General features: G+C 58.0%; 2 protein-coding genes across 2 annotated transcripts; both read right to left on the reverse strand.

The window, feature by feature from the left end:
• Window positions 1-9,781: 9,781 nt before the first annotated feature.
• FOXL1 (forkhead box L1) lies at window positions 9,782-13,326 on the reverse strand. Its single transcript, XM_047792226.1, has one exon. The coding sequence runs from the start codon at window positions 12,730-12,732 to the stop codon at window positions 11,716-11,718; it is 1,017 nt and encodes a 338-aa protein (XP_047648182.1). The 5' UTR covers window positions 12,733-13,326; the 3' UTR covers window positions 9,782-11,715.
• Window positions 13,327-21,034: 7,708 nt separating this feature from the next.
• On the reverse strand, window positions 21,035-23,930 carry FOXC2 (forkhead box C2). The gene has a single exon (XM_047792798.1). The coding sequence runs from the start codon at window positions 23,414-23,416 to the stop codon at window positions 21,911-21,913; it is 1,506 nt and encodes a 501-aa protein (XP_047648754.1). The 5' UTR covers window positions 23,417-23,930; the 3' UTR covers window positions 21,035-21,910.
• Between the last annotated feature and the right edge of the window lie 1,046 nt (window positions 23,931-24,976).

Genomic DNA, 24,976 nt, shown 5'->3' on the forward strand with positions numbered 1-24,976 from the left:
AATGGTCTTCCCGCCATGGGAGACCCTGCTTCAAACCCAGTCCAGCTGCACACCAAGAGCCAAGAAAACTGGAGATGAAACCATCAGCCATCCGCTCAGGGATGCGTCCGCCCCCCGGGGCTGCTTAAGATGAAAAGACTCGCCTCACCACGTCAAGATCACAAACCTATTACATTTTTAAAACCCAAAGAGGAGGCTCAGGCCCTTTGAAGCCAACGTAAATACAACTGTTTAACAGCTTATTTTAACTATCCAATGGGAACCCAGTTGCTTAAATGGATTCACGTTGCCGGCAGTCTCTTTCTGCGACATGGTGTTTGTTAGAAATCAGGATTTTACTTAACAAAACGTCCTGCGGTCCCTCCGCTTTGTTCCTTAACAGGGCTGTCTTTCTGTGCGTTTTCTTTGGCTTCCCAATAGAAGACTAACAGATTCCTTTTGAAGTTTTTTTATTGATGAATGAGCCGCTATAAATAACCCTTCGTGGCAGCCGCCCCGATCTCTGAAGTTTACTCTGGAAGAATAGTAGCAGTGGGAATGAGGGCACTTCACGGCAGCGTGTCACGGAATACTTTAATGGGCTTCATACTGTTTAACTTAATCTTTACAGATGTAAAAACAGAAATACAATTATTCTAACAACTATTATTACATATTGCTTTGCTAATGAAAACAAAGTCTTGGGAAGCGCGGAGGGCACTGAGGGATCCTCTGAAACTGTGCTGGCTGCGGGCTGCTGGTGAAGATGCCCCTGAGACGCGGGGAGGGACGGAGAGTCCATGATGGAGGTTCTGATGCCCCCCCAGAGCCTCTCTCGGCCTCTCGACTTTGCCCCCCAGCACCCCCCCACCACACACACGCACACGTCCTCGTCCTGTGGCCGTACCGAACGCAGCTTCTCAGCGCTGATTGCAGGCTCGGCCCTGTGGCGTGAATTATGGGGCCCACGGAGAGTTTCTGTTGCTGGGAAAGACAGCCGGGGCTCTTAATGGAGCCCGAAGGACTCTTCCTGTTTCTCACAGTCCAGGCCGCCGCTCCGCCTCCCAGCTCCCACCCCTCCCCGCAGCCGGCCTCCGAGGAGCATCCTCTCGCAGGAGGGGACTGGGACACAGCTCACTCGCAAACCTATAAATCCAGAGGTCGCGCCTGCAGCTGGAACGTTCTCCCTGCCCCTCTGGGACGTCGCGGAGATTAAAAATGGAACCCCGGGGTCTCATCCCCAGCGCTGTAAAGACTGCCCTCTCTTTGATTCTTCGGGGAGGTCTTTGCCTACAGAGGCGCATCCAGCGTCGAGACGTGCATTTTTCTCATGAGCTGGAGCCTGAGCCCCCGGCACTCCAGACTGGGAGCTGGGGCCCCGGCGGGACCCTCACTGTATAGTCTGTGCTTTGGGGAGCTCATTTCCGCTCCCTGCTCCGTGGTAGGGTCCTCGCCAGTACAAGTAGGAGATTGCCGCCTTCTGAACCATTTGGGAAATGACGAGATCGGGCAGAGAGAAGCCAAAAACACGTATCTTGAAAGCGCAGCTGGAGGCTGTGGCTTGTCCCTGGCGAGCAGCAAACATGCCCCCTCGGCAGCGGCCGCTCTGGACCCCCCCTCCCCGCGGTTGGGGTGGGGAGTGGGCAGACCCTGGAGAGCAAAACAGAGGCGCTCACTCCAAGGGGAAAAGAGCCAGGCTGGGACCCCAGGTGCCAGCGTCGCTCTGCCCACGTTGACCGGTCAGATGAGCCCGCTTGCCCGCGGCCCAGCCGGTGAAGGAGAGCAACCCACGTGGAAAGAAGCGCCAGGAGTCAGACAAGCGCCTTTGCCCATCGGCCCTCCAGACGTTCTGTCTGCTGCACATCAAGCGTTTGGTTATAATAGGCTGAGGGACTTTCGCCCTGGTGGGAAAGCCGGGCGTGGAAGAAGTGTAGCCAGTAGTTTTGTACGCCTCCTGTGTGGCAGGCACTAGGCTGGACAGGATAGGAGAAAAGGAGCTGCCAGTGTGTAAGCTTTGCCCTCAGAGCACTCTGCTTAGTGGGGGAGGGGGACAGATGCAAAACTCATTAGTGGGTCTCAAATCACTTAATCGCCGCTGGGGCGGGTGCCCTGCTGCAGGATCACATAAAAGCATGTGGAAGGAGAGCCCGAGAGGGCTCTGGCTCGGCGGGTGTCCTCTCGACCGCGGGAAATGCGGCTCATCCGAGGTGAGCTGTGCCGTCGACACAGGATACACGCCGGATTTCAGAGACTTGACGCCAAAAGATGTAGTGTGTCAGTAACTTTTGTGTGTGTGTCTTTTTAGGGCCACATCCATGGCACATGGAGGTTCCCAGGCGAGGGGTCGAATTGGAGCTGCAGACGCCGGCCTACGCCACAGCCACAGCCACACCAGACCTGAGCCGAGTCTGCGACCTACACCCCAGCTCACAGCAGCACTTCTAAGTAGGGTCAGGGATCGAACCCGCATCCTCACGGATACTAGTCACGTTCGTTCCCGCTAGGCCATGATGGGAACTCCTGTGGAGAACTTTTTGATAGTAAATTACACACTGAAATGATAATATCTTGTTTAGGTGGGGTTAAATAAAATATACAGCTAAAATGAACTTTTCCTGTTTCTTGTCAATTTTTCTTTTTTCATATGGCTACTAAAACATTGTCAAATGACTCTCTCGGCTCATTGGTCCAGAAGATGCAAAAATACGCCTCTGATCAAGACACATTACATGGCCCTTTAGCTTGACAAGCCCAGGGAGACTGGGATATGATAGAAATGTGTCTTGTGCTCCAGCTGTGCTTTGCTCGTGGAGTCACACAGAGGGATCACAGGGCTTCTCAAACCTGGGGCCGTAAGGGTGGGGTAATTCCCCGTGGGGTGGGGCTCTTCTGTGCTTTGTAGAGCTTTCAGCAGCCTCCCTGGCCTCAGCCCCCTGAGGCCATCAGCACCCTCCCTGGTTAGAATGTCTCCAGACCTTGCCAGCTGCCCCGGGGTAAGACTGCCCCCGGTTGAGAACCAGGGTACTGGACCAGTCTGGACCACGGGTGACCAGTGACTCTCATCCGTAATTCTGTACTGGCATCGCCAGGGGGGCCAAATGCCCCAGCACCTCGGGGGCCGGGGGCCAGGCGTCGTGCTCTGTCGAGCTCCCTGAGTGGCTCTGGTGTGCAGACGCCACTGAGGACCTCGTGTCGGGTGTGTCTGGCAGGGGGTGGGTTCCCGCCTGTCTCTTTCGCTTTCGGAGGGGAGCCGCTGTTTGCTCGGATGCCCGCCACTTCCACACCTGGTGGAGTGAAACGAGCGGCCGTGAGCTGTAAAGACAGGTGTGCCTGGCTGTGCGACTTGGCCGAGGATTCGCTTTGCCACCTGGGGAGGCTACCTGTAAAATATTGTGGTAACACGGCCACAGTAATTCCCAGCTCCGACATCTGTTTCCCGATGAAAGAGGCCGTGCACGTAAAGGCCTCGGGACAGAGCCTGATGACAACGACGACGACGAGGGAGGCCGCTTCAGAGCTGGAGAGCCTGAACTGCAGCCCGGCTCTGCCCTGTCTGGGCTGCGAGCCCTTGGGCAGCCACCGAGCTCCCCCACCTTGCCACCTCATCTGTAAGGAGAGAAAGCAGCCTCCCAACCTTGCAGGGCCTGGCTGAGGGTCAGCCAGCCACGATACCTGCAAAGCACACATGAGCGCAGAGCCCGGGAGAGCGCGGGCGTCAGAAATACCGAAACAATGGTGGATCTTGCCGCTCTCATTGGCTTAAGTTTTTGCTGCAAACTCTCGTTCAACTACAGGTCTCTGCAAAGGCTACTCAGTGGATTCCCAGCTGCCAGCACGACAGGGCTGGCCACTGCAGAAGCCCTCGCTTCCAGCAAGATCGAAGGACTTCACACCCTGGATGGCTCTCATGGCTTCAGGTCCCTGGACCATAGGCGCCGTCGGCAGCAGCAAAGCAGGTGCACTCGGCCCCCCTCCTGGCCCCCCCGGCTCCCAAGGTCGCAGATGTAGGTCTGGCCGTGGGCCGCCCTCTAGCACACAGAGGCGAGCAGGGGTTCTTCTTGTTATATTTGGGAAACGAGATGGAAAGAATAGGGATCTTTCAGGAAGTGGAGCATTTAAAAGGTGTTGGATAACCACAGAGCTCGGCAGTGCCTTCGCTGGGGTCTGACAACTTGCCTCGCTGGTTTTCTCCCCTTCAGTATCAGCCCCTTGAGGGCAGGACCGGGGTCTGGTCCATTTATCCATGGCTAAGTCATGTCCCAGGCCTGGCCCTTCGTGACTCTTTGATGGATGGAGAGTGACAACCTGCTCTATCCAAGGTACAAGACTCATCCCTGGTCACAGAAAAGGAGAAACACTTTTACTGCTTGTGCGTGTCCCGACATGCCTGTGCTACCTTTACCCGGAGCTGAAACGTGGGGGAACACTCGTGAACCTCAGCAGAGACAGTGGGAGGGAACGGGAGCGGTGGGAGCAGACGGCCCACGTGTCGGACCCATCTTCCTGACTGCGCCGTGTGCCCGCCCCAGCCTCCATCCTCACCCTTCAGCTGGGGAGCCCCGGGCAGCCTCGCCGGGGGGGGGGGGGGGTGTCACTGAAATGACCCAGTGAGAGGCACGCAGCCCGGTGATGTGCTCAGTACCTTCTCCCCTCAGGGTGTGCGGGGACAGGGGAGCCCTGAGCCCCGAGGATTGTCAGCAGCTGGGCTGCTTCATTCAGCCCAAAGCCTACTTTTCTCTTTCTTCATGCCAAGTGGTTTTTCTGAATAATCCGGGCACTTGACCTCAAAGCCTTCCCTCACTGATATCAAAACCACTGGTGCACCACCCCAGCTGAACACTAAGAATCATGGGGCGGCAGCGTCTGGGGCGGGGGGGGGGGGGGTGTTGTTTCTAAAATACCCCTGGGGCTGTGACCCAGTGGTCAGCATTTTTTACCGACCCTCCACCCCCACCCCAAGGATTCCAGGGCTTAGTGCAGGTAGAGGACCACTTGTCCAGACAAAAAAAAGTCGAGTTCTAACCCAAGCTCCGTCGGTAACCACTGCAAGAATGAAAAATAACGAGAGAGGTCCCCTTGGGTACTGGCTTGGCTCCCCCGTGACAAGGAGGAGGAACAGCAAGGGCACTGATTGGACCTATCACCAGCCGTCAGGTGTGGCAGTTTCTGTCCTTGGTCCCTGGTGCCCAGTGTCACCGCAGGGGGGTCGGAAAGGACCCAGTGCTGGCAGTGTGCCCCAGGCCTGATTCTCAGCCTGACAAGCCGGGTACCGTAGGACGGGACTGCTGTCTCTCGAAGTCTGTGCGTGTGTCTGAGTGGAGCTGGTGGTGAGGCCTTCCTGCACGGGTCCCTTCACCCCGAGACCCACCTGAGGATGCTGGTACCTGGCTTCGGGGCTCTCAACCCTGGCTGCAGAGCACAGGGAGCTTTTAGAAACCCGCCACCCAGTCCCACCACAGGCCAACAGAACGGGGCCCTTGCAGGCCGCAAGCACTGGGAGGTCCTGCAGCTGAGGGATGAGAACATGGCCCCGGCTTTGTTCTCACCCCACGTGGAGGCCAGTGAGCCCCAGGAGCAAACAGCGGAGACAAGGCATGAAAGGCACTGGCGTGGATTGTCCTCTTCCTTAGGCCACCAAGGGGCCCTTATTCAGACGCTGGGCTGTCCCCAGCCTGACAGTCTCCCACTCCCACCCCCAGCCCATCCCCGCCCCGGAGCCCCATGCCCAAGGCAGGCAAGGAGCACAACTTGCAGGGGTGCCCGGCACCAGCCAGAGCCCGGCATGAATTATTCATCACCCCGCCCCATCACGCTCTCAAGATGGAGCCCGCAGGGCCGACACAAAGTCCAAAAATGTGGGAAAGTTTATTTATTTCTCCAAAACATTCCTGATTTGTAATGTGCTTTCTAAAAATGTCCTAGCTGACCAAGCCCCTGCTATATTTAACCACAGCATTTAAAGAAATGTTCCTTACACTTTATAAGGAGGCTATGAGACACATGAATTTAGGAAGATCTGCTCCCCGGTCTGGCCCCTCTGTCCCCAGGAGAGGGGAGGAGCCTCTCTCCCCTTGGCCTGCAGGCCTGGTCTTGGTGCTGGGGGGTGGGGGGGCGGGGGGCAGAAATAAAGAGTTTTATTCATTCCCAAGGCCCTTCAGTTCATGATGGCAGGATGGCCAGCCCTGGGAACCCCCTTCTAAGCTCCTGGGCGAAGCAAGGAGACACCAACGGGCTCTCCCCTCGGCCTGGGACCGTCACTCTCCTGCGGTTTCCAGGATCCCCTGCTGTGTGTGGCGGCTTATTTTGCTTTTGGTTTCGTGTTCAAACGGTTGGATCATCTCAAGAGACGTAACCCTGCAAGGAAGAAGGGAGGAGAACGGCCGCCCGCCTGCCCAGGGGTTGGGAATTCCTGAAGAAGTCACCCAGGCGGCTCCTGCCACCTCCAGGAGCCCAGAACCTGAGCAGGGTTTGTGGGCTCCTGCTCATGATACAGAACCAAGAAGTCGCAAATGGACTCGTAAAACGAGTGTTTAGATTAGAGGCCGTGTCTGTGTGCAGAGCCAAGACCTCCCGCCGGCTGGACGTCTTATGCGGATACATTCCCTAACTTAATGCTGACAGCCGCCCCGCACCGGGCACCACGCCTCTGCCCATCTCGCAGATGGGAGCTGGGGCAGCCGCCGGCCTAGGACTATGCCCATCATGAAATGTACTCCTAACAGCAGCTTAACGAGGCCGTTACTAGTACTGTCCACACTGGAACAGATGACACGGTTAAGGTACAGACGGCTCAGTCGTTCTGCTGAGGTCCCTCAGCATGGGAGGGCAGCGCTGGGTTATCAGCTCTGGTGGGCTCCCTCTTGACAAGGCCAAAGCACCCCTCCCCACCTGCATCTCATCTCGAGAGCGGTTTTCCTCACCAGCCCGAGGGCCTGGAGGGCCCCGGGAACCCCAGGGACAGTAGATGGTGACCAGCCCCCTGGGAAGAGAGTGTGATGCCGGGATACCGGGGAGGCAGGATTTTGCAATGGTCGCATTGCCCAGAATGAGGACTGAGTCAGGCTTTAAATGGGGTGTGGTCCAAGATGACACAGGCTTGTGAGCAGCAGGGGTCATCCCACACCCTCCCCGAGGCCCCACCCGGCCCTCGCCCAGGCCGAGACACTTCCTTCGTGCCCCACCTCCTCCGGGCCTGGGCTCGAGGACGCCCTCCGCAGGCCTTCTGGAAGAGCAGGACGGCGTGGGTCGTCGTGCTCAGCACACCACCCGCGAAGGAAGAGCTTGGCTTTAACTGCTGCACAAACGGACGCAGACTGGGTACCAGCATCGCGACCCCCCGCCACTCAGCAAGTCCTTTCCAGGCTCAGGGACCAGGAGGCAGAGACTGTACCCCCAGGGACGGCGTCCTCAGAAGCTCAGCCCAGACCTGCCCACCGAAGAGGCCCTCAGCTTAGGGTCCAGAGCCACCTTCCCCAGCAGCTTCTCCCGGCAGCTTGCCGGGAGACTCCAATCCCGGAGAAGGACAGACGCAGCCTTCGGCAGCATCCCGGGCCCTCGGCCATCAGCAGTGTGGTCTGGGCAGCTGCAGCCAACTGGCCTGCTGGGCTGGCCATGCCCTGTTTGCCTCGCCCCCACCTCCGGGGCTCTCCCTGCCCCTCTCTGCCCCTGCAGGCTGACCCCATGGGCTGCATTCCCTGGGCTCCCTGTAGGCCGGATCTCCGGTGGGGCTTAGTCAATCGGAGGCATTAACGTGAGGCTGGGAGGCAGAAGAGGGGAGGGGCTGGGTGTTTCTCCTCAGCTCCCCGCCTGCCCAGCGTCCACACTCACCCTGCCGAATTGTGCACTTGGTCTCATCTGCCCCCCGTAGCTTACACCCTGAGTTTGAATCCACATCTGGCCTGTGAGCCCCTCATGTGGTTTTCCCAGTGCAGTTGGCATCTGGACGCCATTCAGACGCCCCCAATTGGGCCCAAGCCTCGCCACTCCCTGTGGCCCACCTCAAGGTCACTGTACAGTCTTTGGGCTCTGCTTGACCCCGCAGAACCCCGAGTCTGGGGCCTCTCGATAAAGACAGGTGTAGAGGAGGACTTGCCACTGGCTATTCAGGCATAAAAACGGCTTGGAACGGGGATAAAGCCAGTCTTACTTTTCCAACAAACTTACGCTGTTGAGTTTTAATAATAAACTTGGCTTGTTATCATGTATATTTTTGCCTGTCTGAAACAACCCCTGCCTCCTGAAGCGAGTCTCTAGCTGCCATGAAGACAGGAAGTACACCAAGTCGGGGCTGTCCCGTGGTGCAGCCAGTCCCTGGAAACAGCACCCACTCTTGCGAGGTTAACCGCAGCCACCAAGCCCGGCCAGGCACGCTCTGGCCTTTAGCTGCAACAGTCGCGTCACAAATGGCTAACTCACGAACCCACACCGAGACACACACGGGTCACTGTTTGTGAGATGGCGGAGACCACAGGTGGGCTCTTTCCAGGGAGACGCGATTGCATCGGAGGATGGCAAGACACATCCCGTTCGGCCCGTTCTGGAAATCCTCCAGGGACATCCGCCAGTTCCGGCAATCCTCAGGGGGCCTGTGAGACCCAGCAGGCCGTTAGCTTCCACAGGACCGGCCCAAGCAAGAGGCCTCTGCGCCGTTCCCTTACCCTGGCCAAAGTCGTGGAGGTTGAGGGCTCAGGTGGGTATGGCTTCCCAGATCCTTTGATATAGTCTATGTTAGCTTCACTCTAAGAGAGCAAAAAACTAAAGTATTCCTTGTTCCAGTGACCTGGAAAAAGCAAAATCTTTCCAAAAGTACCAGTACTTGGATTCGTCTGAAAGAACTCAGCCCTTGATCTGAGTCTGTCCCAATTCGACAAAAGGCCGATGAATTTCTGAGCATGTGCGTGTAGAACTGATACATATACACTTAGCACGGGACACGCGCCTGCCAGACGCCCCACGCTGGTCCGCATACTCGGCCGTGTGCGGGTGTAATCGGGGCTTAAGCTAAAGGTCATCTACAGGAAACAGAATCTGTGCCCTTTGTGCAGATGACAACACAGAGGCGTGCTTCCAGTTGCTGTAGGACAGAACCGTATCGTTGCTTCTGGGTTCCTCGAAATGTCTGCTTTTGTTTTTGTTATGAGCAGAAACCTTTTCTTGGTCTCACCCAGCCATTACTTGGAGCATGTGATTAAATCTGGGTTACTCAAACCCAGAGTGGGGACTGCCCCCCCGCTTCAGTAGGAAGGAACACATATGGAATTGGATAGAATCCATAGCAAATGGCCCCACTGTCCATTCCTCTGTGCTGTCCTGAACCGGATGAATGGAGGGATTAGGTAACGGAATTTCTCTTTATTTAGGTATAAACACCCTCACAATGCAGATACCTACTCCTGCCTTTATTTTCTATGCCATAAAAACAATGTTTGTACTATGCTTTTTGGAGGTGTACCTCCAAAATTAAAATACCACCCTTTTAAAACGACAGCCTTAGATTATTTGCTTCTCCAGACAACAGCCACCATAAATTAACACAACATACAAGATAGCACATCAAACACAAAAAGAAGGAATTGGAAACATATCCCACAAGGCGGAATCTTCGTCTTATTGCTGACGTTCAGGCAGCATCCACTAGTCCTGGGGTTTCTGGCTTCTCCCCTCCCGTCAGTGTGCGTGCCTCCCTCAGAAGCCAGGGCCCCCAAGACGCTGATGGGGCTCCCAGACAGACTCCCAGGCTCCCCTTTCCTATCACACTGCTTGTTTATTCCCCCAGTCATCCATTGAACCAGTCACTGAGAAGTTGATGAAAAAACCACTTTATTCACAGAGGCTGAGACTGGGGGATAACAAGATGCCCAGTGGCGGCCCTTCCACTGCATTTTAAGCTGATGGCAGTGATCCTGGATCTCAAACATGGGGCCTCAACAAGGTTCTTCAAATCAAGGACACTGAAGCGCGCGCACGCGCGTGTGTGTTCCCACCAGGCTGCCAGAACGCCGTCATGGACACACATGTGGGTCAGCGGCACGTGGCTTTCAGAGTGAATTCTTGGTAAGTCAGCTCTCTGCCTACTAGCGATTGAATTATTCTGCTTGTCTGAAAGATGCTTCCCAACATATTAACCAACAGGCTCGCTTGATGTGACGTTTGGGTTCATTTTTATATAAATCCTGGGAACTGCTTTAAAAAATTACCTCAAAGACCTTTTCTCCACCTGCCTCCAAGAACTCATGTCTTACTGTGTTTTTCCCACATCAGATAAAATTAAAGTAACTTGGAGGCTCAGAAAATCAAGTTTCAGAACCGCCAAAAAACCCCCAAAAAGAGCCACCATAAGAGATGGGTTGCATTTCCCCAAAGTTCTGAGCTGAGTGGGGCTGTGAAGTCTCAATTTTCATAACCAGACCTTTGTCTCAGCCTCTGCCTTCCCACCCACCCGTCACCCCCAACTTCCAGTCACCTCCTCACGGTGCTGGTTTCGCTGCAGTCTCTGGGCCTACCCGGCCTGGGCTCAGAGGGAGGAGCTGGCTGCCTCCTGCCACCAAGCCTCCTGCCCCTTGCAGTCCAGAGAGCCACCTCCACAGACACCAGTGGCTCCCTTACTGCTCCTGGCACTCACCCATTCCCCCCTCTGCTTGCTTTCCACGTGTTGGTTTTACCTCTTTTGATTAAAAGTCGTCCTTCACTGCACAATTCTGGAAAATGTAGCAACAATCAAACCTGATCTTGGGGGAAAAAAAAAAAAAAAACCATGGCAATCCAAAGTCTTCTAATGTCTGAGACATCTTCCCTCCCCTCACATACTTCTGGTGTCCCCAGAAGCCAGCTGATCCCGTAACCACCAAAGCAAAGAGACAGGAGGACTCTTGCTGGTGACATGCGTTCGAGAACAAATGTGTATTGATTAATGAGCTGTCCTGATGCAACAGGATGCTATGTTATATAGAGTGTGCTTTCTTACTAGAACTTATTAATACAGACGTTTTCACGGGACAGTCCTTCATAGTCAAAAGAATCAAGCATTTAGCCGAAGAATACAGCATGTTCCTTTTACTGTCGAGAAAGGAAAAGAGGAAAATTCTCTTTCTAACATAAAAGTGTGGCTTCTCAGTTCCCACTTGGACATTGGTCATAAGAAGTCCTCCCCAAGCCCCAGAGAACTTGAAAAACAGGGGTCACCCCTGGTGTCCCCACAACTGGACTTGCAGGAACAAACCTAGCTGTGAACACCCACCACTCCGACGGGCTCAAAGCCAAGGCCTGGGCCAAGCAACCACCGAGCTGGCTGGCGATGGTCTGACAGTGGCGCTTGGATGGAAAGAGCCTGGAGCCATCTGTCCGCCCTTGCGTGGACCGTGCCCTCCCAGTCCCCGGACTCGCCGGACCTGGCTGGGTAGCTGGTGGAAGATCACGCCATCAGACTGACCTAAGTTCAAGGAAGTTTCCTGCTCCCAAGGTAGGAGCCTGAGATGCCCAAGTCCCAGCGTCTTTTAAACCTCCGGAGCTGCTCGGGATTCTGGGAAGGTCCGCCTTGCAGGAGGCAGGGGAGTGTGCCCATCTGTGCGCAGAGGCTGGTAAGACTTCCCAGGATCCACACATCCTCGGAGGAAATCACTTAAACAGAACAAAACGAAACAAAACACGCGACTTCTTTCCCCAGCGGTGGGAGCCCTGGCGCCTCACGAGAAGCTCAGACCAGGGCAGGGGAAAGAACCGCGCCCCTGCTCCTTGGCTTTACTGGAAATGAAGCACCGTGTCGGGGAGCTGCAGAGGGAAATAGGAGAGGAAAGGGATCCCGAGCTGGTAAAAGCCGCCCTGGACGTGCGGGTCGAGCATCAGGGAAGCGTTGAAAGGCGGACAGAGGCTGGAGGACGCGGCCAGAAGGGAGGCTCCCAGGCAGCCGCCGGGCTCTGGCTTGGGCCCCCCCAGGAGCTCGTCCCCTCCGGCCGGCTTTTGCCCTTGCCCTCCGGCCAGGATGCTGTCTATGCTGAAGCTCTTGGACTTGTCCGAGCTCTTCGGAGAGCTGCGGGAGGCCGGGCGCGGAGGAGAGCCCCGGCCGTCCGCCGTGCGCGCCGGCTGCTCGGCAGCCTCGGCCCCGGCGCCCCGGAGCGCGTCTCCGGCGTTGCCCTCCGGGGACGAGGGCCTGGGCCCGTGGAGGGGCGCCGACGGAGAGGCGCCCGCCCGGAGGGGCGGGGGGCGCGCGGGCGCTCCCTCGTGGCGCGGGGTCGCAGGGCGGGGACGCTCGGCCCCGCTCCCCGCCTCGGGCTGCGCCGGGGCGCGAGCCCGCTTGGCCTCCGGGGCCCCGGGGCCCGGCTTGGGCTTCCTCTTCCGGCGCCGGTAGTTGCCGTTCTCGAACATATCCAGGCAGCGAGGGTCCAGCGTCCAGTAGCTGCCCTTGCCCGGCCGCCCCTTCTCGCGGGGCACCTTGACGAAGCAGTCGTTGAGCGAGAGGTTGTGGCGGATGCTGTTCTGCCAGCCCTGCCGGTTGTCGTGGTAGAAGGGGAAGCGGTCCATGATGAACTGGTAGATGCCGCTGAGCGTGACCCTCTGCCCGGGCGCGTCCTGGATCGCCATGGCGATGAGCGCGATGTAGCTGTAGGGCGGCTTCTGCGGGGGCTCCGCCCGGCCCGAGGCGGCCAGCGCGGCCGCGGGGGCGAAGGCCAGGGGCAGCCCGGGTCTCTCGGGGCCGTACAGGTAGAGCATGGGCGAGGCGGCCAGGGCGGGCAGCCGCGGGCCGAAGAGGTGGCTCATGGCGAGCGGGCGCGGGCGCGGTGCTCCCGCTCCCAGCGAGGCAGGCGACCCGGGCGGCTTAGGGACTGCGCCCCGCGCCGCAAGGGCCCTCCCGGGGAGCCCGCCCTGCGTCTGCCTCCTGCTCTGCCGCGCTCTCCGGCCGCTCAGCGCTCTGTCCCCTCTTCATGGCTTTAAAAATGTTAAATAATTGTTGTAAGTTTGCTATTATATGTTGACTTAGCGCTGGCAAATAAATTGTCTATGATAAACAGTCGCTGTGCTCTCAGCCCACCCACATTAATTAAAATTTCATTGCTGAAAAACTCCAAGCTTTTCCCTCCACGTGTCTTTCTGATACCAGCCAATCGGTTTCGGGGTTATTCCTTCATTTGTTTATAGAATTAGTCTGTTGATAAGTCCGCCCACCCAAGTTGAATCAAGCTGTGTTTATTTGGAAAAATTTCCGGGCACCCAATATATAAACGCACTGATCTGATGTTTGAAATATCACGTCCACCCCTTGACGCTGTAAGCACACACAGTCAGTGAGGCAGGATGTGGATCGCTGTGGCTCCGAACAGGGTCTGTGGGGCCAGGAAGGAGAGGTGGGGATGGGAGGGGCGCAGGGGTGAGTTTTACCTCTGGTCTGGGGAGCCCCGAAATCCCAGGGCCGCCCACAAGAAGGCTTTTCTTCTCCAGGCAGAGGAGGAGACAGGGCGATGACACAGTCTCATAAAATGCCCTCGGAGATCTCTGAGAGCTCTTGGATAGTTGGGAGTGGGTGGGAGGGGAGGCATGTTTATCTAAGAGGGAAGAGGTGGGCATCTGATTAGAAGAGGATGCCCACCTTGGAGAGGTCCTTGGGATGCCCAGAGGACTCGGGGGTGGGGGCGTGTTCCCTGGGGGAAAGGCGCAAGCCTCCACCTCGGGATTCCCTGGGGACCCGTGGAAGAGGGTGCCAGGAGCCCAGCTTCTCCCCAGGCCAATGGTACGGGGCACTGCAGAGCTGGAGAGGGCGTGTGGTACCCGATCCACAGCTTGGTTGGGGGAAGATTCAAATCAAACCCTTTTGGGGCAGCGTGGAGGGGAGAGAGGAAGGTCTTTTTGCCCGGTCTGGGGTTGCAAGGAGGAACACCATAAAAGGGGAGTTTGGCAGCTGGCGCAGGAGAGCTGGTGTTTGTGAACGCGGGACTCTTGCTTTATATTCTGCGTTTTCCTGTTTATAACAAGGAGGGTTATAACAACTTTACAAGTGCATGCAGCTGGCCCACGATTACATTAAGCATTTGGGAAGCCTGCTGGCTCTCCCACCACCACCCACCCACGCACCCTGGGGTGTAAGCACCCCCCACCCCGTCTCACTTTACATGTAGCCCCCTCCCAGTTTGAATCAAAAACCCTGAATGGTGCCGATTTAGAAGGCATCTCTTCCCCCCTCCAGCACTTCGGAGGCGGAGGCCACGTAGCGGGACTGGCTCCTGTTTGTGACCTCTGTGGAATATATTCTAACAGACAGAAAAGGTTGGGGAGAACTGAGTTCACGCTGCATGGAGTGAATCGTGCGAGTGCCAAAGAGAAGAGGGAGGGGCGGGGATGGCAGGTGGGGTAGTGATGGCCCATCGGGCATGGGGGTGGGCGGGGGGCTGTCTGCTGCTGCCAAGGTCACAGTGAAGCAACACCAAGCTGGGGACCGGCTGTCCATGCTGAGGTCGTCACTGAACCCGGAGAAGCAGGGAGGAGCCCACTCCAAAATGGGGGGTTCCAGAAAGTAACTGTGTCTAGGGATCTGGACAGACCGCAGGGGAGCCAGGCCGTTTGAAATACCGAAAAGGAAGTCACCACCAGGGTCGAAAAACCAGTTTGGGTGCAGGCCCGGCTTGAGGGAAAGCCAGGTCGGGCTCTGGGTGGCATCCAGGCCTCATGCCCAACAATGCATTTCTAACAAGCCCCGCGTCCCACCCAGCCCGGTCCCTCCTGGCCTTGGTCTTGAGGATGGCCCTCCAGCCAGGAGGGGGGCGGGGTGCTGTCTTCTCTCGGATCCCTGGCTTTCATCAGAGCACCTCTTTGAACCCTGGGATGGAAAAAGACCCTCAAGGTCGGCGCTTTTGACAAACCCACAGCCCCTGGCGTCACTGAGCCCCTCCGGGTCAGCGTAAGCCTTGCTCAGGCTTGGATCCAGCTTGGTTTCCAGCCTTGGTGCCCACCCAGAGCAAGAGACAAAGGGGTGTCACCACGCAGACACACCCCCACTCCTTATCCAGAACCCTTCCTGGAGTTACCCCCCCCCAAAGTCCGGCGGGCATATCCCTGCCTTTCCCAAAGGGCGCGCTGCTGGGCTGCTGGCGGCGCGCCTTCTAAACTCTAAGGCAGATCCCAGCTTGAGCGCTGCGATAATAAACACAGCCCAATTTGGGCATGGGCGGGACGCAGGCGGAGACACGCACGGCTGGTGGGCAGGGCACGGAAAGCAGAGAAAAAAAAAAAAAAGCCCAGTTCTAGTCGCGGTCTGGAGGGGCGGGTCCAGCTCCACAAGTTTGCGGCAGCAGTTGGGCACCTCTCTGGGAGGTTCCAGCCACACAGCTCCAGCGGGCGCCATGTGGGGTGGGGGGGGGTGAATCCTGGGCTCCCTGGTGGAGTGTGTAACTTGAGCCTAGGAAGGGACGCGTGGGAAGGCACCCCGAGCTGGGGCTCATTTCCGGGGAGCGCAGGGCACAGGAGCACAGGCGCATCCTGCACGGATGCGCCCTCGTGCGGGAGCTCTATCGGGTGAGGACCAGCTGAGGCGCAGAGACAGCTGGGCGCGCTGGGTGTCTCAGAAAGCCGGACGGGGACACTGGAAGTTCCCTGCAGGTTCACAAGTCTTCAGATCCCAGAAAAGGACGTGCATCTCCGAAGCCAGTGGGAGCGCATCTCCCAGCCAGCAGGAGAGCCCTGAAATCCTCTGGGGCCCAAACACAAACTGGGTTCCTGTGGGATGAGGGCAGGAAGCACCACTCTCAGCTCCCCCGCAGAAAGTCTGCTCCCTGGGCCGGCCAGGCACCAGCCTGGAGCAAAGAGGCCTCAGGCCAAAACAAAACGCCGAGTGGGGAGAGACAGGGGCGCCCTCCGTGCCCCCCTCCATCAACCCTTCTTCTGCTTCAAGCAGACAGTCAGCTTAAACGCGGTTGTGACGTATTTGCAAGTATCTGCGTTACTTTGCTAAGTGTGAAGACAGTCAACTTACATCTGTGTGTGTGTGTGTGTCAGCGAATGAATGAACGGACGAGCAGAGTGAGGGTGGGAAGATGCAGGACGCACTCAGCCAGGGCACCTTCCTGACCAGCTAAGAAGGTTAGAGCGGACGATGGCAACACGGATAATACGAATCACTAACTCTGTCCGTAGCGCTGCTCTGTGCCGGCCCTGCCCTAAGTGCTTTCCGTGCACTTCATCCTCAAAGTTCCTCAGAGACACATGCTGATCACTCCCATTCCGCAGACCAGGAAACTGAGGCCAGGCGGCAGATCCCCTCAGGTTTCCAAGGAGGAAGTAGTCCAAAAACAGGAAAGGGGTCACACTGCGGTCGCTATTGTGTGTGGATGCCAAGGTGTGGGAGCGCCGTGGACACTCTCTTGAGAACCCCGGCAGCATCTATGAAAGGCGGCGGATGGACTTGCCCACTTTACAGATGGCCACACCGAGGCTGGGCACAGAACACCCGGAGACAACGAAGGCAGTAGACAGCACAGGGACTGGAAGCCACACGCTTTCCTCCAAGGGCAGGTCCTCTGAGGACCGACACCTTCAGGCGTCCACAGAGGCTGAGAGGTGTGTCTGGAAGGTGCCCTCGAGAGCAGAGACATGCGCCCCTCCCCTCGGACCAGGGAGGTTTGGGGCACTGTGGGTTGGACACCCCAGAGTCCTCACATCCTACAGGAGACTCTCTCCTCGCCTGCCTGCCTCTCCCCACTTGGAAAGGGTTGGGAAGCCGTGTCTCCTCTTCTCAGAGGACCTCAGCCATGAAGGCAACAGTTGGCCGGTCAGCTGGTGCCGACTGAAGCCCAGGGAGCAGGGGCATTTAGGGCCTGGGCACTGCCCTGTCCGAGCACTTAGGTGCTGTATGCAGTTAATCGACACCAGAGAAGCCGGCCTCTTCTGTCACCCAGGTCAATCCTGCCAGCTCACTGTCCTCACCACGGACCGGGTGCTCTGGAATCACTTTCCCCAGGGGTCTCGTGTTCATGAAGCCTCACAATAACCCTGTTTGGTGATCCTGTCATTTTTTGAGTTGAGAAATGGGCCCAGAGAGCTGGAGGTGGCATGGCCGAGGTCGCATGAGCGCTCAGGTGGCCTGTCTGTGCATAGGGCCTGCGTTGGTGCCTGTGGATTTGGCTCAGAGAGAAAGGCTCGTGGAGGAGGAACCATCTGTAAAAATAACACCAGGGCGGAGAGAGTGCCGAGGGGGGCCACTGGAAAGGTAAGGCCTGGGGTCAAGGGCCACAGAGCCTCCGTGAGGTCTGCGTGGCCTCTCTGGCCTCCGTGACCTCCCAGCCTGGGTGGGCATGTGGACGGAGCACATGGGGGAGGAGGGAAGCCCTCCCAGTGCCCCCCAACTCCATCCCCTTAAAGGACCACTGATGCCAGCAAGCCCATCAAGCTGTCGGGTCACCTTCTCCGTTTCAGCCCTCACACACACAGGCCCACGACCAAGTCCCTGTAGACCCGATACAGCCTGTACAGCCAGAGAGACACCTTCAAGAATCAAACCCTGCACAAGCCACGTCCTTCCGCTTTGGCTGCAGAGCAGATGTGTTGCAAAAGCCAGGGAGGGAAGGCCTGCGTGAGCTGGGGCGCTGGCATCACGTCTGCCCAGACTTCCCTGCTCCCTGAAACGTCCCGGCCCTTCCTTACAGGTCAAAAAGCAGACATGCACATGCCTTGGTGAACTGCCGCCTCGCAAGACAGAGGCGGGCAGGGACTACCTCTCACAGTTTGGGAAGGCGTTTCAAGCCTGTGGTGCCAGCAGGCATGTGGGTGGCTCTGACCAGTGTGTCCTGCTCACCTGGAGTCGCCCCCGCCACCCCTGGCTTGGCTACACCCAGCGCATCAAACCTCCGAGCTCTGCTCATCCACAAGGCCCTGACCACGCAGGCACACGTCCCCCAGGTGCCCAGCAGCGGGGGCGTCCTCTCCTTCACCCGGGTCTTCTCACTGCTGCTCTCCACCGCCTCAGGTTCATGGCTATCGGTCACTTCCCATGGGCCGACCTTGCCCAACACCCAGTCCGGTTTTTTTGATTTGGGCCGGGATGAGGATGGAGAAGGCGCTCAGTCACTGGGGGACCTGGGAGCTCTGGTCTGTGCTTTCAGCGACTGCTCAAGCCTCTCCCAGGCCCAGAAGTGACCACCCCACCCCCCCACCCCCCGCCCAAAGGTCTTGGGATAAAAGGGAGGAGATGGGCCCGGAAAGAATTATGAGCCAAATGTTGATAAGGACCAAGCCTTTTCTTCTCCCTTTAAGTGCTGATCCTTATTTCTTGCCAGCCGGGCAGGGCCAGGGGATCGGGTAGGTGAGGCCCGTGGCAGGCGCCGGCTATGCAGGAGAAAGCAGCACGACCTACCCGCCCTCGCCCTCACCTCCTCCCTTTGCAGATGAGAAGATAGAGGCCAGCGGGAGGGAGTTTTGAACCCCTAGCCCAGTGCTCCAGCAATTCCAGGATGTATGTCACCACTGCTTTTGGCGTCCTTGGGGATAAGCCACTTGAACCAGAGCAGTGAGGACGGGTCAGCCACTGACCTGAGCCTGGCCCTGGGAGAGGGGCGCAGCTTTAGGCTCTCTCCCTGAAAGGAGAGAGCTGGGGGTGCCTCTTGGAGTCTTACAAGAAGCAGAGGTTGACCCAGCGGTTGCCTCTCCTGGGCTGAGAAGGTGCAGGATGCCTGAAGGCCATGGGGCCTCTCTGGCGGCCCATCTCTATCACAACTGGGCCCTGGTTACAGCCTAGTCCACCCAGCCAAGGCCCGTCGGGCCTCAGGGTTAACTCTACGGGACACAGTCTCTGGCATGGTGTTGGGTCGCGGCCACTGTACTCGCAGTATCTTCCAGAGCTGCCCAGGTGAACCTTACTGGGTCAGGAAGGAACCTGGTCATCAGATGCAGCTTCAGGCAGACTGCGTTCAGCGCAGAGCCGCCCTAGCGAAGGGTCTGGGCAGGCAGCCTGCCAGCCGCCTTCAGGCCCTTGCAGCCCCGACTTTGTCTGAAAGGCCCTGGGCTCCGCGGGGAGACTGGCTGGGGGCAGGGGCGGCGAGCGGATGGCTCCGCGGAGCCAGGACATCCAGCCCCGCGCAGTCTCTGCGCGCGGAAGGCGGCGGCGGGCGCAGGGCCGCGCGGGGACCAGCAAGGCTGCCGGTGGGGCCTCGGCTCCGTCAGCCGCGGCGGCCAGCCCTTCCTGCTCCGCGGGAGCAACCGACACCCCCAGCCGCTGAGCTCTGGGGCCCGGGCCCGGGCCCGGCCCGGCGGAGCGCAGCGCCCAGCGCCGCCCGCGCCGGCCTCCTGGCCCTTCCCGCAGCTCCCGGGCCGCCGCGCCCCAGGGCCGCCGGACACGCCAGCCTTCCGGGTGGGCCTGACGCCGGCCTCACTCGGCCAACTCCAGAGTCCTGGCTACACCCCCCCCCCCCGCCGCCCCCCAGGGGCCCAGGTTCCCAGGGGCAGGGCCTTCGCCAGAGGCCTCCTTGGGCTTCTCAGGGGAGCGGCCCCGCACAGCCGCCTGTCTCCAAGAGGCCTTCCCAAAGGCAGGAGAGCCCAGCGCCGCGTCAAGGGCAGATAGGGTCTCTGACGCCTTAGTTGCATTTCTCTCGGGGCTGTTTTCCCCATCTGTGACCCCCCTGAGTTCCAGATCTGGAGGTGAGGGCAGGCTTTCAGGGAGGACTCTCAACATCTGGGGAGGGAGACCCCCAGCTAGAGCCCTCTCTCCTCCTGGCGAGGGGAGCAACGTGAAACCCTGCTGCCCACTGGGCAAGGAGCGATTGGCGGCCTCATTCTGTAGCTCAGAAAATATTCGCAGGGTATGTCCCCCTCTCTCTTTGGTCCACCCCTCTCAAGCCCGCACTGTGGCCTGGGGGCCGGCCGAAAGGCGTCCGCCAAGCATGGGAGCTCGCCGCTCCTGCGGTCACGAAAAGGAATAAGCCACACACAGCTTTTAAGTCTTAACTAGATGCCACCTCTGGGGCCACAGATTGATAGAATCTGTGTTGCACACATGGAGGGAATTATTACTTTCAAACTTCTCCCAATTCTCCCCCAGCAAAACAGAGACAAAATGCCACGTCCAAACACCCTCGCTCCCAGGTTACATTCAAGGCCACCGCATCAAGCAAAATTGCCTTTTGGAAAAGCATCCTCCCCGAAGTGTTAAGTTCACAGGAGCTGCACCCCAGGAAGGGTACCGCTCACCTGCTGGGGTGGGCCACTAATTCCCAATTTGGATCTTGGACCCCAACGTGACACATAGAGACAGGAGAGGAGTGTTTCGGCCAGTGACACAGATAATAAAGCCATTTCCCTGCAGCCACGCCTCACAAAAGGCTCTATTGCCTGTTTGAAATCTTAAAGATGAGATATCAGAATTGAAAAGAAAGAGATAACATTTAAAGTCCTGGGAAAATGGACAGATGTAAAATTCTAGAAGCACTGTAAATTATTTTGGAAGAGCTATGAGGCTTTACAGTTTTTCACTGCAATAGGGTAAAGATTTAGAAATCAAATCAAGAAAGAAAGAGGTCTAAAATTCATTTCTGATCTGGCCTCCACCAGGGGTGTCATTAAATGGGGCAGAATCAGTCCCCTTTGGGTATCTGCCATCCCAGTTAACATTCTTTTCTGGAAAACCATTAACGTGGGGGAGGAAGTCCGCATTTCAGGAAACTGAGGGAAAGCAGGACCCCCCTGGTTTGTTGTCAGCTAATGGAAAATGTTCATCCTCTCTCTCCTCACTGCTTAAACTGGAGATGTTAAGTCGGACAGCGGGGTGGAGTGGCACTGCTTTGGCTATCGGCATGGTTGTCTGCATTCAGCAAATGACTTCACAGCACGCAGCCCTTCCGGCAGCCCAGCCGCCTGCAACCAGGACTGTTTTCGGGGAGGCCTGGGTCAGGGTGGGATTCTGAATTCATCGAAAGCCTTTTCTGACACTAGCAAGACAATAAGGGAGTTTCCCCCCCCCCCCGGGCCCCCTGTGATGCCTACACATTTACCCACCTGTGTCACAAAATAACCAAACAGGTGGATTCATGAACACACCTCATTTTTTAAAAATTCGAGAATACAAACACACTGTCCGGACTTTGGGCAGAAAAACAACATGGGTTTATTTTAAGGCAAGTACAACAATTAAGACCACATAAGACAAACACAGGTGAAGTTAAATTTTTAGGGTTTTTTTTTTTCTTTTAGGAATGCTCGGGGGAGGACTCGACTATACAACACCATCTCGCTTTGTAAGTAAAAAGTATCAGATACTTGACTTCTTTATCTGCCAACAACAACAAACAATAAATTATGTTCTTGTTTTGTAGAAGACCTACAACTGGGAAAAGAATTATATCGTAATTGTACAGGGGGGAAACCCCCCCCCAAAGGTTTCTTGAATTTTCTCTTTGGCAGTTAGAAATGGTCGGGCAAGATGAGAAATTATCCAGTGAACTCAACTTTAAATATTATATTAATGGCTCTGAACAACAACAAAAAATAGCCTGATTACAAATCCACACATTTGTACAGCACGGATAGAGAAATTTAAAATTACACACAGCACATACATAATCTATAGAGACCTCCACAGACGTGTGGGGGTCTCTACAGAGAGTCATTAATGGGTCGCTATGGGATTTGGTCCATAAGTTATACTTTTTGAAACCCCAAGTGGAGCCGTTAGCATAGCCATCCTGGAAGGGGAGGGGGATTTAAAAAATCGATATTCATTTCGTTGGGCCGCATTCCTGTACGGGGCTTCTTGGGATCTCAGAAACGGGGCGGCGAGTGAAAGTTACCTGCAGCTCGCAGAGGGCGGAGGCTGGCGCGCGCACTCTCTCTGCTCCCGGGTCTGCGAAAAAGCGATGGGCCGTGTTTTGGTTCTTTCTGCGTCTCTGCAGCCTGCACTGTCTGAGAGGGTCGCGTCTGGGAGGCGACGCCGGAGCGGGCCGGGGCAGAGGAGGGCCAGGGCAGGTCAGTATTTCGTGCAGTCATAGGAATACGGGGCCGCGTGGCGGTAGAGAGATGGCGTGGATCTGTAGGGCAGCTGACAGCTCGCGTTGCTGCTCACTTGGGGTTCCCCGAGGGTCGAGTTCTCAATCCCCAGCCGGTGGGAGGTGAACATCTCCCTGACGTTAGGGAAAGTCTGCTGCTGGGCCGCGAACGTGTGGCCGGGGAGGTGGTTCAGGTCCCCGCTGTGGTTGAGATACCAGGAGGCCGCCTGGGCCGCGGCGGCCCCGGGCTGCGGCGCCGGCGGGGGCTGGGGAGCCGGCGGGGGCGGCGGCGCCTGCGGGTGGTGGTGGCCGTGATGCTGGTGGTGGTGGCCGGCGGCGGCGAGCGCGCCCTCCTGGCCGGCGGCGAGGTTGAGGGCGCTTAGGGGCGACGTGGGGCCGCTCGTGTGGTCCGAGAGAGCCTCGTCCAGCGCTGGCGGGACGCACATGTGCGCCGGCCGCTCGGTCCCGGTGTACAGGCTCATGGCGCGCATGCTGCACTGGTAGCCTCCAGCGCCCGCGGCCTCCAGGCCCTGCGCGCAAGGCTGCCCGTAGGCGGCGGGCGGCGCGGCGGCGTAGGGCAGCGCCAGCGGCGGCACCACCAGGCCCGCGCGCCCAGCCGCGGGGCTCAGCTCGCCGCCGGGCGGCGACGTTCGCAGCGTCATGATGTTCTCCACGCTGAAGCCCGGCAGCCCGTTGGGCGCGCCTGCGTGGTGCTCCGGCAGCGAGCCGTCGGGGGAGCCGGCGGGCGTGGAGGCCGCGCTGCGCGGGCTGCCCTGCAGCGCGCTTTCGGGGCTCAGCGTCTCCACCTTGGTGATGACCGGCAGCGCCGGCGACGCCGCCTCGCTCTTGATCACCACCTTCTTCTCGACCTCCTTGGGGGCGTCCGCTAGGGGGGGCCCGGCCGGGGCTCCCTTGGACGCCGCCGGGGGCGGCTCCTTGAGGTGGGCCCGCTCCTCCTTCTCCTTGGGCACGTCCTTCTTCTTGAAGCGCCGCCGGCGCCGCAGGAAGCTGCCGTTCTCGAACATGTTGTAGGAGTCCGGGTCCAGGGTCCAGTAGCTGCCCTTGCCCGGCTTCTTGTCGTCGCGCGGCACCTTGACGAAGCACTCGTTGAGCGAGAGGTTGTGGCGGATGCTGTTCTGCCAGCCCTGCTTGTTCTCCCGGTAGAAGGGGAAGCGGTCCATGATGAACTGGTAGATGCCGTTCAGGGTGATCTTCTTCTCGGGCGCGTTCTGGATCGCCATGGTGATGAGCGCGATGTAGCTGTAGGGCGGCTTCACGAGGTCCTTGGGCGCCGCGGGCTGGTGGTGGTGGTAGGGAGCGTAGGAGCGGCCCATGCCCGCGCCGTACTGCTCCGGGTGGCCCGAATAGACGCCCATGGGGCTGGCCATGCCGCCGTAGCTGCCCGCCGCGCGGTAGTAATTCTGCTCGCTCAAGTAGGGCACCACTCCCAGGGCGTTGGGGTCGGACACAGAGTAGCGCGCCTGCATGCTGCGTCCGAGACGGCTAGCCACCGCCTGCGCGCACGGACCGTGAGGAAGGCCCTGTGAGAGCGAGCGCGAGCGAGAGAGGAGAGAGGGAGGAAGGGAACCGGCGGGGGGAGCCCGGGCGCCTGGAAGCCTCAGGAGGGAGCTGGAGGAGGCGCCGGCGCTGGGCTCCCGCCTTCGGGCCGGGAAGGGGCTCTCGTTTTCAGCGGACCGGGAGAGGCAGCATCCTGGAGGGCGCGCCCGGGAGAGCGCAGCGCCGGCCCCTGTTCGCTCGCCCGCTCGCTCTCGGGACTTGGCTGGTGGCAGCCCGGGAGGGCGGCCGGGCCGGAGCAGAGTCGCCACGCACCGCGGTGGACCGAGGCTGGCCCCCTCGGTCCGCGTCGGGAAGGGGACGGCGGCTCTCCAAGCCCCCCAGCAAATCGGTAGCGCTGAGGGTCAGCGAGTCGGGGTCCAGAGTGCTGCCCTGCCGAGCCCGGAAAAAGAGGCAAAGTCCCTTTTAGGGATTGGGAAAAGTTTCAAAAGTCTTACTGAAAGCGAGTTTTTACTTTCCTGCGGCCACGCCCCCTCCGGGAACTTTGGACCAATACCCTGGCCGCTGTGGGGACTTAGCACCAATCAGGACGAGGAGCGCCGAATCCGTCGGCTCTAAGACCCAGCCACGCAGAACCAGACTTCTGCTGCTCAGTCTCAGTTGAAAAAAGATTTTTTAAAAGTTATATCTTATTAAAATTTATTTTATTATCGCATTTTAGTTAATGGGCCCACGTGTCCAGAGCAAAAAAAAAAAAAAACAAACCCGACGCTCCTTTGCAGATAAAAGTCAGTTGGAGATATAAAATCGAATGGATTAATGTAGTCCAATAGCTCCCCAAAGACCTCGTAAGTAGCAAAGAACCTGGGACTATTTTTCTTATTAATGAATAATGAGGCGAATAATTAGATTTCCTAATTATCGTGGCCTAGGTGTAATGGATTCCAAGAAAACGTGCTGGATTGGAATGGGGGGCCTCCGCTGGGTGTTATTATTTAAGCAAATAATTAATAATCAACGGGGGAGTATCCAGGTTCGGGGCCGACAAGAATTACCTATAAAGGTTTCGGAGGCAAATATAGAATCCGAGAGCCTCTCACCCCAACCTGAGGAGGCGGGCCGAGGCGTCTATAGGGAAAGGCGAAGTGCAGAAAGTGGCGATATCTTGAGAATTTAATCCTTGGAATTCACCGTGGGTTCGGCAAATAATCCACGACATGGGGAACAGTTTTGTGGGGTTTGGGGAAGAGGGTGAAAAAAATTCTGCTCATTTCCCACTTTCCCCTCCCGGGTAGACGCCTGCAGCCCCCACCCTCCCCCCGACCCCAGCTTCGCAGCTTCTCTCCCCTTTCCCAGAGATAAATTCCCTTTGACAGGCCGACTCCCGCGCTCCCCGAAGACGGGAACAATGCACCAGCCACCCGGCCGCCGGCGCAGTGCTGGGTTCCTCTGCCCGCGAGCAGAAACCCGAGCCGCTCTCCGCGGGGGCTTCGCCCGAGACGCGCGTCCGGAGCGCGGGCTCCTGGCCGCGG

The sequence above is a fragment of the Phacochoerus africanus genome, chromosome 8 (genome assembly GCF_016906955.1).
Source record: "Phacochoerus africanus isolate WHEZ1 chromosome 8, ROS_Pafr_v1, whole genome shotgun sequence".
Lineage (NCBI taxonomy): Eukaryota > Metazoa > Chordata > Mammalia > Artiodactyla > Suidae > Phacochoerus > Phacochoerus africanus.

Excerpts from the sequence above, each read along its gene's own strand:
- FOXL1 (XM_047792226.1), bottom strand. The coding sequence starts at position 12,732 with ATGAGCCACCTCTTCGGCCCGCGGCTGCCCGCCCTGGCCGCCTCGCCC.
- FOXC2 (XM_047792798.1), bottom strand. The coding sequence starts at position 23,416 with ATGCAGGCGCGCTACTCTGTGTCCGACCCCAACGCCCTGGGAGTGGTG.